Raw genomic sequence first — 17,057 nt, 5'->3', positions numbered from 1 at the left:
AACAATTACATTTGTCTATTAGTGTTAAAAGTGCTGTTTTAGTAGCACCTTTAGGTAAATCTATTTGGGTCTTACTAAAAAGATGCATATAATTCATCAAGGATAGTTTCAGTGGGAGCTGAATTGACTTCTATTAATTATGATAAATCCAGTTATGCCCTTAAGCTGTCTCACGACCCCAGAGGACCCATTGTGCAACAATTACAACGTCATTTCTAACATTTTTGTTCATAGTTGTTATTACAAGATCACAGTAGTAGAAATACTTCAACATAAATTCTGCTCAATGCCAATAAATTCACGTCTATCTATCATATCAAGTGTTTAAAGGCAGTAGATAGCTCTATTAAAGGACATGGAATGTCTTCTGTATTATACACATTTTGTCTGTAAACATTGACAGTTGAAACAGTACATTATGTCAACAGGTAAAGACTACATCTGTGAAAATAGACTGGCCACTAAGTGCTGAGTTATCAGGGCATATAAAAGTGTATTTTAGAACAGCAGTACTATAACATGCCCATCTATGATTAATATAGAGGGATGCAAAGGCAGCTCGTGATCAAATACATTGTCTTTTATAGCTCAACAAACCCTGTATGTGTGAACACTTCAGGTCTTCAGCATCTGTCACCTGGATATTTTGATTTGGCTGGTCCCCGTTGCATACAAGTACCTCCAGATGGCGTAATAGTGTATGCCTGCCCCCACTGCCACAAAGACATGCCAGATGGCATGAGCGAATGGGATGAGGCCATCACTCTTGAAGAAGACGATTCCCAGGCAGTAGAAGACTCCGCCCACTGACAGCTCTAATATGCCCTCTCTGTTAGGCTGAAATAATACGTTCAGTTTAAACGGGTCACTCTACCGCAGACAAATTACACAAGGATCATTCCACAAAACGCATGCGAATTCTCTCCATGTGTGAAATTTGTTCTTTTCCCACCGTGATGCCATTTTAATATCCACTACTGACAAACAGAACATGGTAAAGTGATAAAAAGGAATTTGAGTGACCTTGAAAAGCAAAATTATGTTATTGTGACAGGTTTATGGTTCATGGAATAGTTACTTTAAAAGGAGGGGAAACGGTGATAAGATGGATGCCCATTTAATACAACTTGAATAATCATAAATACGTTCCTTTGGCTTCAGAACTGGCCTAGATTCAACAAGGTGCTGGAAACATTCCTCAGAGATTTTGGTCACCACAAAACTGTCATAATTACATCAAATTGTATCACATCTCAAACTCTTAATGTCAAGCAAATGTCTCTTGTTCATTTTATTACTTTATCATGTTTTGTTTGTCAGTAGAGGATGGTATTAAAATGTTAGTAGTAAAACAAGTGCTAATTGAAAAGTGTTCAATTTCAATAGCACCTTGTAGAATCAAAAGGCTTGAAACATAACAAATGATATCCCGTGAACCCTGTTGTCTTGCTGCAAACATATATATTGAAATGCATTCATTTAGATTAAAATGACTTAATCACGTAATTCATTAACACTTAAGCATGTTGTTGAAATCTTCCAAAGATTTACTGAATAGGTGCTTTTTAATTGGAAGGCGTCCTGCCTGGTATAGACACTAGGATGCAGCCTTCTGAGGTGCAAGAACTGTAAGTTTAGTAAGTTTCCCCTCCTTCACATGGGGAATGCATTAGAGCCCGACCGATAAAGGATTTTGAAGGCCGATACCGATACAAATATTTTTGGGTTTTAAAATCCGATATTCCGATATATCGGGCGATATTATATTTATTTATTTATTTTTTAAACTAGACATGAAAGTTACAAATTTTGCCATGCTTATTTGAGTTAAGAGAACTGATGGGGATGTTCTTTTAATTGTTATTCAAGCAATGTATGTATTGTGCCCAACTCAACGAGTGTTGCCAACAGGAACGGTATAGAGTTCCCTCTGGTGGACAAACTATACAACTCCAACACTCATGACATGGTTCAAGCGTGTTTCGTCCATTTTTATTTTATTTTTGAAATATTCATTTTTCGGCCATTATAACTGCCGATACCGATAGTTTAGAAAATGCCTAATATCGGCCGATAATATCGGTCTGCCGATATATCGGTCTGGCTCTAGAATGCATGCCATGGAGCTTGATGATGTGGCAGCCTAATTATGCATCCGTACTAGGACACAGCCAAGTAAGCCTATTTAATAACTCAGTAACGCTTCCTTTTACAGTACAGTACTTAGTGTACTTACCTAGAAAGTACTGGCTAATATAAGGTAAGTACATGTAACAGGGGTAGGTTTAGGCTTAGTACTAGTTACTACCCAGTAATTGTAGTTACTAAAATAAGTACATAGTACTTACATGGGTAACTGGATTGTAAAATGAATCGTTACCAATAACTCAATGAAAGACATAAATGAAATAAAAAGACCTATTTGTATTTCAAAGTACGGTATACTTTGTTAATATCACTATTGGAAATGTTGTAAAGTATAAATAAGCTGCTTAAAGCATCTCAAAAGCCTTCATTAATGTTTTTATGAACACGTGTACAGGTGTCAGTCACACGTACCATTGACAGAAGAACAACTGCAGGAACAGCTCCCATGGCAGTGTAGCACAGTAAGTCTAGTATCTTGTTCCTGAAACATAACACAGCTGTTTTAAAGATATTCTGATACGGAGTTGTATAATCTGAGAGTGATTATCATCTATGTCCTGAAATAAGAGGGCGCATACTTCTCATGAAAAAAGAAGACATAAGCAGAGCCAGCGCAGGCCATGATCCACACCAGCCAGCGCATGTGGACAGCCCAGGGTCCTAGTTCTCTCAGGTTCAGCCTGCAGTGCACACAACACAACTCATACCTGTGAAGCTGTAACACGTTGATAGTTATGAATATCCAGCAGACGCATACATCTCATACTCACCAGGGTGCATAAGATGCAGCTATAAAGAAATATATCACCATCCTGTCGCACATGTGGAATCGCTGCTCCACCTTCCTGTTGTAGCAAGACATAAGAAAATGTTGTTTTTTTTAAATACTCATTCCATAAAAATCAATCTCGCATCGTTGTGTATCCTTCTGATCCCCAAAGTTTTTAAATAAGTCTCTTATGTTCACCAATGCATCAAAAAGCAGAATTTTTAGCATCACTACTCCAGTCTGCAGTGTCACATGATTCTAATATGCTGATTTGCTGCTATAAAAAAAATGCACTTTATCAATTTTGAAAACAGATGTGCTGCTTAATATTTTTGTGTAAATCGTAATGCCTTTTTTCATGATTCTTTGATGAATATAAAGTTCAAAAGAACAACATTTATTTGAAATAGAAATCTTTTGTAACATTCTTAATGTCTTGACTGTCACATTTGATGAGTTTAATGTGCACTAAAAAAATGCTGGGTTATTTTAACCCAATTTTGGGTAAAATATGGACAAACCCAGCTGTTGGGTTAAATTTATAACTTGCATTTTTTAATCCAACAATTGGGTTTGTCCATATTTGACCCAAAATTGGGTTAAAACAACCCAGCCTTTTTTTAGAGTGTGTCCTTGATGAATAAAAATATTATTTCTTAGCAACCCTAACAACCGCCAAAACAACATCCTGGCAACATAGAGCCTAATTACATTTGATTAAAACAGACTTGTATATTGCTTTATTTACAAATCTCTTTCAAATCCATGCGTGTAAAATAAATGCAGGTGACTGTAGTGAAGCATGTTGCAACCCATTACACAGATTTGAGTCCTGTTCTTGCTTAATGAGACTCTTTGTTATTTTTCCATATGTATAATTTCCATTGGGCAGAGTCATGTGTGAATCACAGATTGATGAAACTGACAGTGGCGAACATGAACTGGCAGGCCCGTGTGAATGCATCTGCTGTTTCAATGTGGATTTATGTGAAACTGCGTAGGTGTCAAAGATCCAAAGTTCATTCATAATGTTTCCATTAAATCTGCATTTGGAGCTGAAACTTCCTCCTGGCACAGAATATGCAAACATTTAGCCTAATAGGTTAAATATTGCACCATTGACATATAAGACGTTTGTACAACATTACAGTCTACCATGCTAATGCTAATGTAGCACGAAACTACACTTTATCTGGGAAGAGTCATGATAAGCTGTGACATTAAATCATCAGACATCTGTGTATACTGTATATATACAACGCATTCTCATCCCAAGGCGTCATATACAACACTTTTGCCAAAGCATAGACATCCAACACACATGGCACCCTTTAGCGTCAAATGAGACGCTTCGGTTATGGTAGGTTTAGGTATGGGGTAGGGTTAAGGTTGCCAATGACCATCTGGATGATCCAGAGGAGGAATGGTTTTCTCGAATGCACTTAATATTATAAAACTTGAAGAGTCTGTAGGTTATTTATATAAGTTGCATAGTAGTTACAGTCATTACGTTCCAGTATATATTGCGTGAATGACGGGTGATATTGTGTTTTGCGGCAGGTGTTATGCCATACGGAACCGTTGCCACTGCAACTGCATTAACGCACCAGTGGGGCTCGACAGCCTTAGTCAAACGGGTTGGCGCGTATGGTTGGGTTGCGGAGAGATTGTGGATAGGTCTCAGCTGCTGGAGGGATGTAGAGGTCAGTAAGCTGGGCTGAGTTGAGTGGGGGATGGAGGGGGGTGTCTCTGGAATGACAGAGTCACTGTCTTCAAGTTTTTAACATCTACTCTCATGTAATGGAAATCATTATGAACAGCGGATATGCTAATTATTTCCCATTTGCTTTTCTGCTGTTATCTCGGGACGCGAGTCCTGAGGAAAATGGCGTTCGTCAGCTCCAGTTTGTATCCAGCCTCTCACGGAGACTTCAGATGCCCCAACACCTGCGATGAGACGACTAAACGCCTGTGAAGAGACGACTCAACGCCAGCGGTATGTTATGCCCTAAATTATTACATGATTAAAGGGTAACTAAACCCCTGGTCAGAGTCTGACTCCACCCACTTGCAATATTTGAAGAATGCTGAAAAAGTGGGCAGACCTCAGCGGAGATAGAGGGGACGAAATAGATGCTAAAACACTCAATCCTGATCGTTTTCAATACACACAATTCCAACTCCTGACTCGCTACAGTGGCTTTGACGAAACAAGCTGGTTTTTATACTGCCTAGGGCGTAGCTCGTGCCAAGAGCGTGGTGAGCTGAAACCTGCGTACGTCCGAAGAACCGCTCACATCCAATAGGAAAATTCAACTGCAGTAGCCACCGTTCAACCTGAAGAGGGCAGCACTAAGACGTTTTTACACCATATATTGTAGAAATAAAACACTTTATACACAAATGTCTAAAAAGTTACTCGAATCAATGACTGGTATTAATAAAGATCCATTCTTACAGATCATTAACTAAAAAAAGCTGGTTTAGTTACTCATTAACTCAATGTATTTTTCCATGTACATTTCTGAAATGCACTTTCTGTAAAGCTGCTTTGAAACAATATGTATTGTGAAAAGCGCTATACAGACAGCAATTATTTTATCGGCGGGCAAAGTTTGCACAGAAATGGATTTTTCCCCATCCTCACCGAGCTTGTCATAAAACTTATTTAAATGATCATACGACGCCTCCTCGATGCTTTGTCGACTACATGCTGCTTTTTGTTTTTGATGACGCATGCGGCGGTCCGGCGGTGCGCCACTGGTGGCTGATGTTGCCAGATTAGGTGTTCTTTTGCTACATATTAAGGCCTGTTTACAGTATATGTGGGTGTGTATGCACATAAATGAAATATTAGTCTTTTGACAGTTGAATCATTTTTTTAAATAACAGAAGACAGGAAACTTGCCTAATTAATTAAGGAAATCTGTTTCACATCTATAGGCACTTTATAATGAGCGTGTTTGTTTAGTCATTATTGAATCCCCTATGGCAGAAACATGTTAAACAAACTGCACATGCTCCATTTAAAAAACACAAAGTTAACAAATAACATACTTTTTTGTAATTCAAAGATCCTAAGATTTTAGGTTAAAATCAATGTATTATGGCATATGAATGTAAATGGGAATGCTGCTGCTGAGGTTCTTTCCTTTCTGTACTAAAATAAAACAGAACTTTATTTGTGGAAAACATTTGAATGTATCAGCAGCCATCATAGCTTTTTAAAACCATAACTGCATCACTGCTCCGTTATTATGGCTCACCTGAGATGACTTTTCTTCCAGGACACTGTATGGAACATGGTGGACATGATGAACAGCCCAGACAGACCTGTGCCATACATCCATGCAGAGATGGTCTCCCACTGGTCATCAGAGAGGAAGTACAACACTGAGCTGGCCATGATACTGGGAATGATCCAGAACTGAACAGAAGACAAAATCAGTAATCTTTAGTATTTTCTTGAGTTATTAATGAACAGTTTTTTTATGTGTTATAGCAGTGTTGGAGTCAAGACCAGCTCATTTGAGTTTGAGTCAAGAACCATCCACGTGCTCCTGAGTCCACAACAAGACCAAGACCATGAAAATATGGTCAAGGAGAATGTGGACTGTCCAACATCATTTAAATACGGTGTTGGACCTTTAAATATTCGTCTTTTTGTCTTATTGTGGACTCTGAAGCATAAAGATGGAAAATATGGTCTTGGACTTGAGGGCCAAAACAATGAAAATATGGTATTGAACTTGGACACGAAGACCAAGACCATGTTTTTACAGTCATATATTTTTACAGTCATATATTTTAGTTATATATATATATAAGACCATGAAAAAAATGGTCTTAGACTCTGACTTTAGGACCAAAACCAAGACCAATGCAAAAATGGTGAAACCATCATTGAAAGAACGTTTCAGAATGATTTTATCCAGCTGATGAACAGTAGAAACGTTGACAGCCACTCAGAATCAACCCTGATATAACGAGCTTGAGCATTTAAAGTGACAAACACATGCTTAGAATAAACTAATAAAATAATATCTTTGCTGAACAGGCCTTTAGGCTTATATTTTCTAGGACAAAGACCAAGACCAAAACCATGACCATATAGTCTTGGATTTGAACTCGATGACCAAGACTATTTTTTCATGATCTTGGTCTATGGATTCAGAAGCACGTGGACTCAGTCCAGACTCTGACTCAACCCTCGACTGGTCTCGAACTACAACGCTATGTTATAGTCATTCCAAAATTACCAAAAATGGCCAAATTACCAAAACAAAGCCAGAAGTTATAGGCATTTCTGACAAACACATTACAAAGTCAACAAGCACTTACAGGAAATTTTCATGTCTTGACTTCAGTTTGTATCAGAGAAATAGAGGCGTGATATTCTTGGGCTTTTACAACCACATGTACCAAACGACAATGCACACTGACTGATGCAAAGAGGATTTGGTGAGTGATCAATGTCTCGTGCTGTAGCATGTGAACTGGCCGCGCCAGATGTGCGGCTCAGAGAGGCAGGGATTAGAGAGTAGGAGGTTATCCAAACAACATGTTATCCCAACATGTCCATATAAAACACATGAGCATAAACGAAGACTAAAAGCAAGGCTGCACAGAGAACTGATTCAAACAAATGACAGTATGAAAAAAGCAATGACCTGATGACTGTGGTGATCTTATAGTATTGTTAAATGATTTTGGCCTTGAATATCCATAAAATGTTCTTGTTTGTTGAACAATATTACATCATACACTCTCTGTGGTTTTTCATGACCTTTGTGAACTTTCTGTCACATAATGGCATCAAAACTTTCCCTCTTGACAACACCCTCTGCTTTTGCCAATATAATACACAGAACCAGAAGTCTTTATGCTAAATGTTAACCAACCCGTCCAGTTTGTGATCTCACACACTGTTAACAAGTACGTTATTTTCATTCAGGTTTCTCTAGATTTTGTTTTGTCCCGCTCTGTGAGAGATAAGAAGTAGATTTCCACTTACTCCATGCGTGGCACAGTTGGCTGCATGCTCATACTCAGTTGGCTGGTATCTCTTGCTAGATGGGACTCGGTTGTTCATAAACCTAAAAAAAGATATTTTAGTGAATTTGAAGTTCTTAAAGGAGTAGTTCACTTTTAAAAAATCTTTTGCTGATAATTTACTCACCCCCATGTCATCCAAGATGACATATTTCTTTCTTCAGTCGAAAAAAATTATGAAAACATTCCAGGATTTTTCTCCATATAATGCACTTCATTAGTAACCAAATGGTTCAAGGTCCAAAAGACACTTTCAGTGCAAATTGCAAACTGGCTTTAAACAATTCCAGATGATGAATAAGGGTCTTATCAAGTGAAACGATTGCTCATTTAATAAATAAATAACAAAATTTAAGTTTTATAAGCTCAAATTCTTGTGATGTTTCTGACGCATGTTTGTGACTCTCCTCTTCGAACTCGTTCATCAAAATGAACAAATCTTTTTCCGAGTTAATTTGTTCATTTCGTTCGTTGAATGAACCAAATGACTCGAAAAAAGATTCGTTCATTTTGATGAATGAGTTCGAACAGGAGATTCACAAACGAGCATCACAGAACAGAGCAAGGCGACCATTTGAGCTTATAAAACTTAAACTTTGTTTTTTTTTTTTTAAATGAGCAATCGTTTCGCTTGATAAGTCCTTCGTTTAAAGCCCTTTCAACAGTTTTCAGTTTGCACTGAAACTGTCTTTTGGACCTTGAACCGTTAATTTTGGACCTTAATTTCTTTTCGACAGAAGAAAGAATGACATGGACATCTTGGATGACATGGGGGGGTGAGTAAATTATCAGCAAAAGCTTTTTTTTAAAAGTAAACTAATCCTTTAAATTTTGATTCTGAAGGTTGAAGGTCTTCAGTCTCAATTTTTCGGATGCATTGATTTATCGGATGTTACTCTATAGTAAAAAATAGCTTTTATTTGATATAGAAATCGTTTGTAACATCACACATTTCTTAACTGTCACCCCAATCTTCTTTAACTAACAGAACTGATGGCACAGAAAAAGTGGCACAGTGGTCAAACTCCTTTTCATTTCAGAGATTAATTTGGTCAAAGAAACACATTAAGGATAAAGAGCACGTAATGTTCAGGTTCAAGAGCATTAGGTAACCCTCTTTGTGGCACCTATATATGCATTCAGATCACATTTTTAGACATTTCCTGTGGTTGCCTAGCATCTGTAACTACCGGGGAAGCTAATCCTGTTCGGAATGAGGTCTTTTATGCCACTTACATTGAGCCGCTGATGCATTAGGTGATGATGTCACAGTCTCTATGCCAACCTGAGGCTTGGGATTTTCTTTTTTATTTCCCCCCCAAACACTCTTTATCTGTGTGATTTAATTAATGTGCATGAGGACACAGGGAAGTGGGCTAGACTGCTAACCAGAATAAATGAGCCGAGCTCAGCGAGCTCTGGAAAGCATACTTTGCTTCTTAAGTATATTTCTTGATTACAGCGTATTTCTAGCTGTGACCAGATTGATTGTCTTTAGTTGCAGTCTTTTCAAAGATTTTCTGCTACTAAAACATACAGGCTTGACATCTCTTTTCTGAAACAATTTTATTCTGTTTTCTCTTCATATATACATTTTAATGGGAATATTTGCTGTAAAAATAAACAAGAGTGATCCAGGTGTGATGTAGGAACCACATTCACAGTCATATATTCAATAATGCCCGAATGCACCAGAGATGCTTGTTCATGCAGAATTTGCCTCACCAGAGTTATTGGATATATTTAGTGTCACTTTTCATATCACTGCTTTTTTACTATTTTCAGGGAAAATATTTACTCAGATGTCAGAGCACTATGGGCATCCTGTTCATTATCATGGATGAGTTCATTAAGTTACTGTTTGGCGTCGCTCCAGGTCTCAGCACCCGGTGTGTGTCTCTGCTTGGCCTTTATAAAAGCAATTGCTTTTATATGATGGCATCTGGGACTAAACTGGGAAGCCCAGCCTCATTGTAGCAGTCAGTTACTATAAGACACATACATTGACTTTTTTATAATACACTGTACAAAAATTATATGATCAATAAGTTGTGGCAACATACGTTTTTACATTGCTTTAACTCATCTAAATAAGTTAAGCAATTGTAACCTTTTTTTTGTTATACAACATTTAAAACAATGTTTTAAGTCCGTTTAATATAATTTAAGTTGAAACTACTTAAACATCCAAGTTGAATGTACTTAAAAATTTAAAGGGATACTCCACCGTTTTTTCATATTAACCCTCTGGGGACGGATTGGGCGGTACTGCCCAAAATGACATACTTTTACAAACGTGTACTTACCTTAAAAAATATTCATGATAGAGAGGTGCGGTATTTTTTGCCGTCTTCCTCAGATTCCGCTGAAAACAGCGATACCCGGCTTGTATACACACCGTCAAAGGCCAATGAAATCGATGTTGTTTGGCAGATTCATGAGCAACAAACAACCAATGGAAAAATTGCTGATGGAGAAATATTTTTCTTACCTAATCAGGGGAAGGTTACCATGACATATTCTAGAAAATCGGAGGACTCTGTAGCCTTGCAAGGGGTGGTACGATATAGTAAGGGATATGACGCAAACAGCATCGAGTGGTGGAGGAGACGTCAGAAAGCGAATGGTCGTGTTGAGTATAAACAAGCCTTTACGGAGCGAGAGCGTGCTGAGATTTATATGAGAGAGAGACAGAAAAATTATATACATACAATTATAGCATTATTTATTATTTTATCTCTTTTATAATGGCAAGCAGTAAATGATTTACGGTGGAACAGGCTCTGGAACAATTACTGGAGAGTGACGAGGAGAAAGCATTGCTACGAAAATTCTAAGCCTTCCTAAGAAAAAAGCCTGGGACTATTTGTAAATAAAGTTAGATTTTTCATTGTTCTTTACACATTTTATTTTACAATTACACATGTCTGTCAAGCAAAGGCTTTGACAAATATATTTTTTGTTCAAAAACTGTTCACTATTGTTGTGTGATGTGTGATTTTCAGAAATAAATGACAAAAATCGAATTTCCGTTTTTGAAATTCTCTATTATATTGTACATTTTTCACTCATACTTCCTTTATAAACACATTACATGTATGCTTTTGTTAGCTTAGGGTCTTCTGAATCCATAGATACCAAACACATGGTGTTCCATCTTCATTACATATAGTTTATAGGCTAAGCCCAAATGCAAAAATAGAGAAAACGGACCAAAAAGGGCTTAGTCCCCAGAGGGTTAAACTAATATTTAAATAAGTAATTAGATAGGGGAAACGTGGAGGTGTTTGGTCGCTTCTCTGCTTGGCCCTTATTGAATGAACTGAGCTAGTTAAGTGCAATCAAAGTGTTTAGTTAAGGGAATAACATAGTTTAATATGAAAAAATTGTGGAGTATCCCTTTAAGGCAGCAATGCTTCTGAAAACATTCTGTCTTCTATTCAATACACCAATCAATCTAGTTCAATTAATTGATTCCCTGACTTGATTTCTAATGATGCATGACCACAAAATCTGAGATTTAAACATGACATGTTTAAATAAGTAATTAATTAATAAGTTATATTTCAATTCTCAAACTTCTCAGATCCACTCTTAGCAGGAATGTATAAGAACACAGTCAGGAACACACCGTGAGAATATGATAATGCCACACACACCATAAGGGAAAAAAGGACAATGAGACACGTCAGTGGCCCTTCACTAGAGAAAATGTTCAGAGATTTGGATGTTTACACTTCACAGAGTCTCTACAGCAACATGATACAGTGCTGGTATTGGGTTTGAGCCAAGATGTCTGCTCATGCATAATGTGGGCCTACTTATTAGTTATGGCACCAATCATTGCATTCCAACATTTTCAGGCTGGCCTCAAGTTCTTAATTTTCCATGAACACAGCAAGTGCATCTTGTTGCATAATGCTCTACCAAATTGCAGTATCAACTTTTTGAAAAAAAAAAATATATATATATTGTTGTTTGCAATATTTACCTGCAAGTAATCCAATATTTCAATCACTATAAAGTTGCTTATGGTCCTGCATATGAGGTTTTGGTCAAACCTCATCCATTATCCTTTCATATTCTCCAGCTTCATGAAGGCAATTAACTGAGTGACTGCGTGTTAACTGCATATGACAGAGGCCAAAATATCCCTCCCAAAAACAAAACATGCACTTAGATGGCCACAATACAAGTCTCTTGTCTCTGAAACAAGGAGGATCCAAACCAAGCAGTCACAAGAGACAAAAATACACACAGTATAGAATTCATTTTTACTTATGAGAGGAGACTGAAGGGCACCCTGTGTCTGACCTTTCTGAGAAGACTGAGTTGAAAATGATCAGGTGCTGACAGGGTTAGGTTTAACTTTATGACTCACCCGACCTGAGAGTTATCAATTAGGAGGAAACATTGTAACAGTGTTTAACTAAATCATCAGTTTAATTGACAAATGATGTCCTTTTTAGTCTATGCTCTTTGTCGGTGCATACATGAAATAAAGTGGTTAGTTTATGTTACTATAGCCTACATATGTTGAGCATTCAGATGCTCAACTGAAATGGTCACATAAAATTAAAGAGGGAACAAAAATATACCATTTACACAATCCCACAAGTCAAAATCCTCTAGGGGCAAAGATCTCAAAAGGCAAACACAAAGCATGCTTTTGTGTGCCAGGTTTGTGACCTGACATTGACAAATCACACAAAACTATTGACACTGTTAAAATATGTCCCATGTGACAAAATTTCATAATGATGTTCATGTTTTCTGAGAAAACCATGTGACATGACAATGTATGGGTAAACAGAATGATTAATGCCATAATAAAAAGGTTTATTATTAAGCAAATTGGTACTGATTCATGAGGAAAGTGAATAATCATTTTCAGCTCAGATTGAATGTTTATGTTCAGTTTATGTAGCGTGCAGGAAAACATTTTTTTGCCATGAAATTCCATTAAGTAAGAACTTCTTTCAATCTTGAATTTCCATATAATCATTCGATCGCGAAACGCAATGCAAAGTTGATTCTAATTTGATCTAATATTTAATTTTAATTTAATAAATTGCTGTAGAGCAAATTAATTTCTATATTTTGAGGTCTTGAAGGTCTTGAAAATGTCTTTCATGTTTGTTCAAGGTAAATAAAGCAACAATTTTTCAACAACGGAAGATTATGTAAAAGTTTGGTATTTGGGGTAAAAGGTGCCCCTGTTGTTGAGGTAAAAGGCACAATAATTTACATGATAAATAAATAAATATCTGGCTGACTTTTCCATTTACATGACATAGATATCATGTAAAAATATAATAATTAGTTGTACTGTAAAGCTAAATTGTTATGGGATCTCATTCAATGTACTCAGAATCTTTACTTTTTTAAATAATTTTGTTTATTAAAATGAACATAATTGAATGAACAAAAAATATTATTTTACAATAGTGGATCAAAACAGTTAATCAAACTTTTCCTAAGACAAGAATGGGTATTGTTCAAAATTAATATATAACTTTGTTGAAAGGTTTTGATCCACTTCAAATGTTGACTAAAAGTCTATTTCTTTCAACACTGTCACTGCACTGTAAAAAAAATATTTTCATGATTTGTAATCACAAAATTTTTTCTTTTGTCAAATCAACTTTTTGATTATTTATGTAGTTCAGATAACATAATATTTTGAGTTACTGGTGATTAAATTAATCTCCTTCATTATATTAACTCAATTTTTCCATTTCAATGAACTTAAAATTTAAGGCAATCAGGTTACTTTTTTTTTTTTTTTAAGCTAAACCAACAATATTTTTTACAGTGTGTATGCCTTTTGCCCCAGGCTGGTGAGCCTTTTACCCTGTGTGTGGGGTAAAAGGCCCCCCTCGCCGCCTCATGTATAAGATTATTAAACAAACAAACCATTTTTATGATTTATTTTCACACAAAATATGTTGCTCCATTACTGTCCAATAAAAACATACATTTTTTTCTGCAGTCAAAAAGAATAGGAGGAGTGAAAAGTATATTTTTCTTAAGGTGTGCTTTTAGCCCTGTTGTATCATAGGCATATTCCTCTAAAATTGATGAAATGTTTTGGCACAACATATACAAACAATGAATAAATTCATGTGTGTGTGTGTGTGTGTGTGTGTGTGTGTGTGTGTGTGTGTGTGTGTGTGTGTGTGTGTGTGTGTGTGTGTGTGTGTGTGTGTGTGTGTGTGTGTGTGTGTGGTCTGCAGGAAATCCTTACCAAATGCACAACCAAACTTGAAGAAGTGCAGAAATAAAATGAAAGCAGAAGTTGACAGAGCCTCAAGATTTTTCCATGAATAGGCTTCTTCAAACATGTTTGCACTAATGCTTGTAGCCTATACCTCCGTCTCAAACTCTGTTTCACATTGTTTTATAGCCTATTAATAGACAAGTAGCCTATATATAAATATATTGTTGTTATCAGCTTTCATTCTCATTTCATTGGTGCTTTTCTATTATTAACATAGGAGAAAACATAAATAGACTATTTTTTAAAAAAAGATTCCTCAGCAATATTAATCAAACAATGTTATAAACGTTATGCAGATGTAATTTACCTGCCGAACTTCGTCCTCCTAAAGTCCATACTGTGCATATTTGTACATGTTCGCTGCGTAGCTTACTCCAGGGTAGTCAGGGTGACTACTTCCAGTATCAGCGACGACCGAACTCCGGATGTTTCAGAGCCCGTAACTTTGAAGGAAGCAGGAGACAACTGCCTCTACAACAGGCACGTGAAGACTTGAGTCGCTCGGAACGCGTAAGCGAGCAACCGCGAGAAGCGCCTGCAACACGGACCCTATTTTTTTTTTTTTTTTTTTTTTGAATAATCGTAAACAGCGTCTCGAGACCCCTCGCGCTGTCAGGAATGCCACTGTGCGCGCAGGATTCCATCCCCGCCCCTTTGCTTCTTTCAAAGTTAACTTCAAAAAGGCTTCAGGCAAAAGTTTTTCCCATCGCGTGTAATGATGTAGCGGATATTTGCTTTAGAAATGTTTGTTTAGAAATGCGCAAACAAACTAACCTCTCTGAGATTAAACTGTAGCTGTATGCACGCTAATATGTGAACCCTTTTTTTCCCAAATAAATAGTATTCCAAAAACATAGAACTAATTGATATATATCTAAATCTAGATATATAAATCTATTTTTGTTCTGTTGTAAAACTGGTCATTTGACATTGACTTTTTTTTTTTTTTTTTTTTTTTTTTTTACCTGAGTAGGCCTACAGCACATTTTCTCTCGACCCAGTGAGGGTTGGTTGGTACTTATAGTTTCAGTGAACTAGAGACAAAGCGCACGTAGCCATCTGCTGGTTAAATAAAAGTAAGCAACATTTAAATCTGCGTCTCATCCATCATGATTGAGGAGACCACGGTGGATGAGACGCCGTCGGATGCTCAAAAAGGGGGCTTAACTTCCAAAGACTTCCAATTTTCAAAATGGGACAAACCAATTACAAATAAAATAAGCTTAAAATAAGCTAAAAAAAAAAAAAAAAAAAGAAGATATTTCTTGTTTTAACCCAAGCATGACATGAAATCATTGTAAGAAAAATATACATTTTTGGAACCGTTCCTGTCCTCTCCTCATGGTCATCCGCCAATAATCAAATAGGAAATAATTGCAGGACCAGAAAGTGGGTCAACTCAATGGTGTCAATTATGTCAACTCGCGTAATTACAACTTTGTAACATCTAACAGTGATAACTTACTTGTAAAAATCTATTCTGTATTCACATATTATGCTTTGTTTACTCAGAAAACCCAAGTTAAGTGATGGTTTAATATAAACTAATTTATTATTTAATTTAATACAATTTAATATGAATGGTAAAATATAACTATTTCATGTCAACTAATGATCTTTTACAATTTTGTTGCTAACACTTAAACACCTTGTGAAACTTAATTTGTCAAACTAAGTAAAATATCAAATGCTCATACATTTATTTTTTAGTTAGGCTACTCCTGTGTAAGTGAACTAAGCATTTGCCAGCACCACATTCCTTTTTCACTTTACTTTTTTTTTTTTTAAGGCAATCTGTTTGCATGCTTTTTTAAAAAAAAAAGTAAGTCTAACTAATTCTATTTTACAGTGAATGGCTGTGACCACTGACTGACTTACACTGGGTGTGCTGATGCTATTCAAATCAACACTTTTTGACTCTGGTAAATTAACACCACAAAAACACTCTGACACATTTAGCTGTGGACAAAATGAAGAACATTTTAAGGAAAAGTTTGCATATGCATTATATGTTTTGTATTATATTTGATAAATCCGGATTTTGTGGCCCATATTGCTCACATCAGAGGAGGTAAAAAAAACAAAAAAAAAAACAGTTTTATTCAGAGGCCCAAACTGAGCAAAAAATATTGTCATAGTAGTAAGATTAAAGTGTTGGGAGTAACGCATTACAAAAGTAATACATTACAGTAACATAGCCTATTAGTTTTTGCTGTAACGCAGTAGTGTAAGGCATTACTAATCATTTTTCAGTAATATTTTACTCGTTACATGTTCAGTGAGGCTTGTATTACAGTTGTATTACAGTGTATTGTCTGCTTTTACTTCTTAAAGGCAACAGACTGTGTGAAAGTTTTAAAGCAGTCTTTTAGTGCCAGTTCAGAGCGGTCGCGTCTGTAACATTGTTTTTTCCTCATAAATGCGAACACGAAAACTAAAATAAAATGAATATTTTAAGTTCTATGGAGACTGGAGAGAGCCAACCCTTCCTCATCCGATTTGCGCAGTGTAATTAACAGAATTACAAAAAATATATTTTGCCTCCTATTTTTTTGTCACGCATGAATGTGTGTCTTTTCCCTAATATTAAAAATAAAACAGACTGATATTTGTCTAATGTCTGGAGTCATTTAAGGAAGTAGCCTATATACGTTTCAATACATGTATTTTCTGAGAATTTTTATTTCAAGTTTTGACTGCAAATGTCATGTCCATAATGCTGGACTTCCCCAATTTTAAATAATTTATCCTCAACTAGTTTTGTGGTGTAGGTCTACGTATTTTATAATGTTAACTTCAAATAATACT

The 17,057-nt window shown here is 36.3% G+C and overlaps 1 protein-coding gene across 1 annotated transcript; it reads right to left on the bottom strand.

The window, feature by feature from the left end:
• Positions 1 to 434: 434 nt before the first annotated feature.
• On the bottom strand, positions 435 to 14,733 carry mmd2a (monocyte to macrophage differentiation-associated 2a). The gene is given in 9 exon segments (XM_039686213.2): positions 435 to 614; positions 617 to 648; positions 651 to 837; positions 2,560 to 2,629; positions 2,727 to 2,828; positions 2,919 to 2,993; positions 6,184 to 6,344; positions 7,932 to 8,013; positions 14,557 to 14,733. Coding segments are annotated over 9 exon segments (780 nt in total). The 5' UTR covers positions 14,595 to 14,733; the 3' UTR covers positions 435 to 581.
• Between the last annotated feature and the right edge of the window lie 2,324 nt (positions 14,734 to 17,057).

Source organism: Pimephales promelas, chromosome 3 (genome assembly GCF_988280905.1).
Source record: "Pimephales promelas chromosome 3, fPimPro1.hap1.1, whole genome shotgun sequence".
Taxonomy (NCBI): domain Eukaryota; kingdom Metazoa; phylum Chordata; class Actinopteri; order Cypriniformes; family Leuciscidae; genus Pimephales; species Pimephales promelas.
Note: the sequence above shows the minus strand (reverse complement) of the source record. Positions and strands in the feature narration are given on the sequence as shown.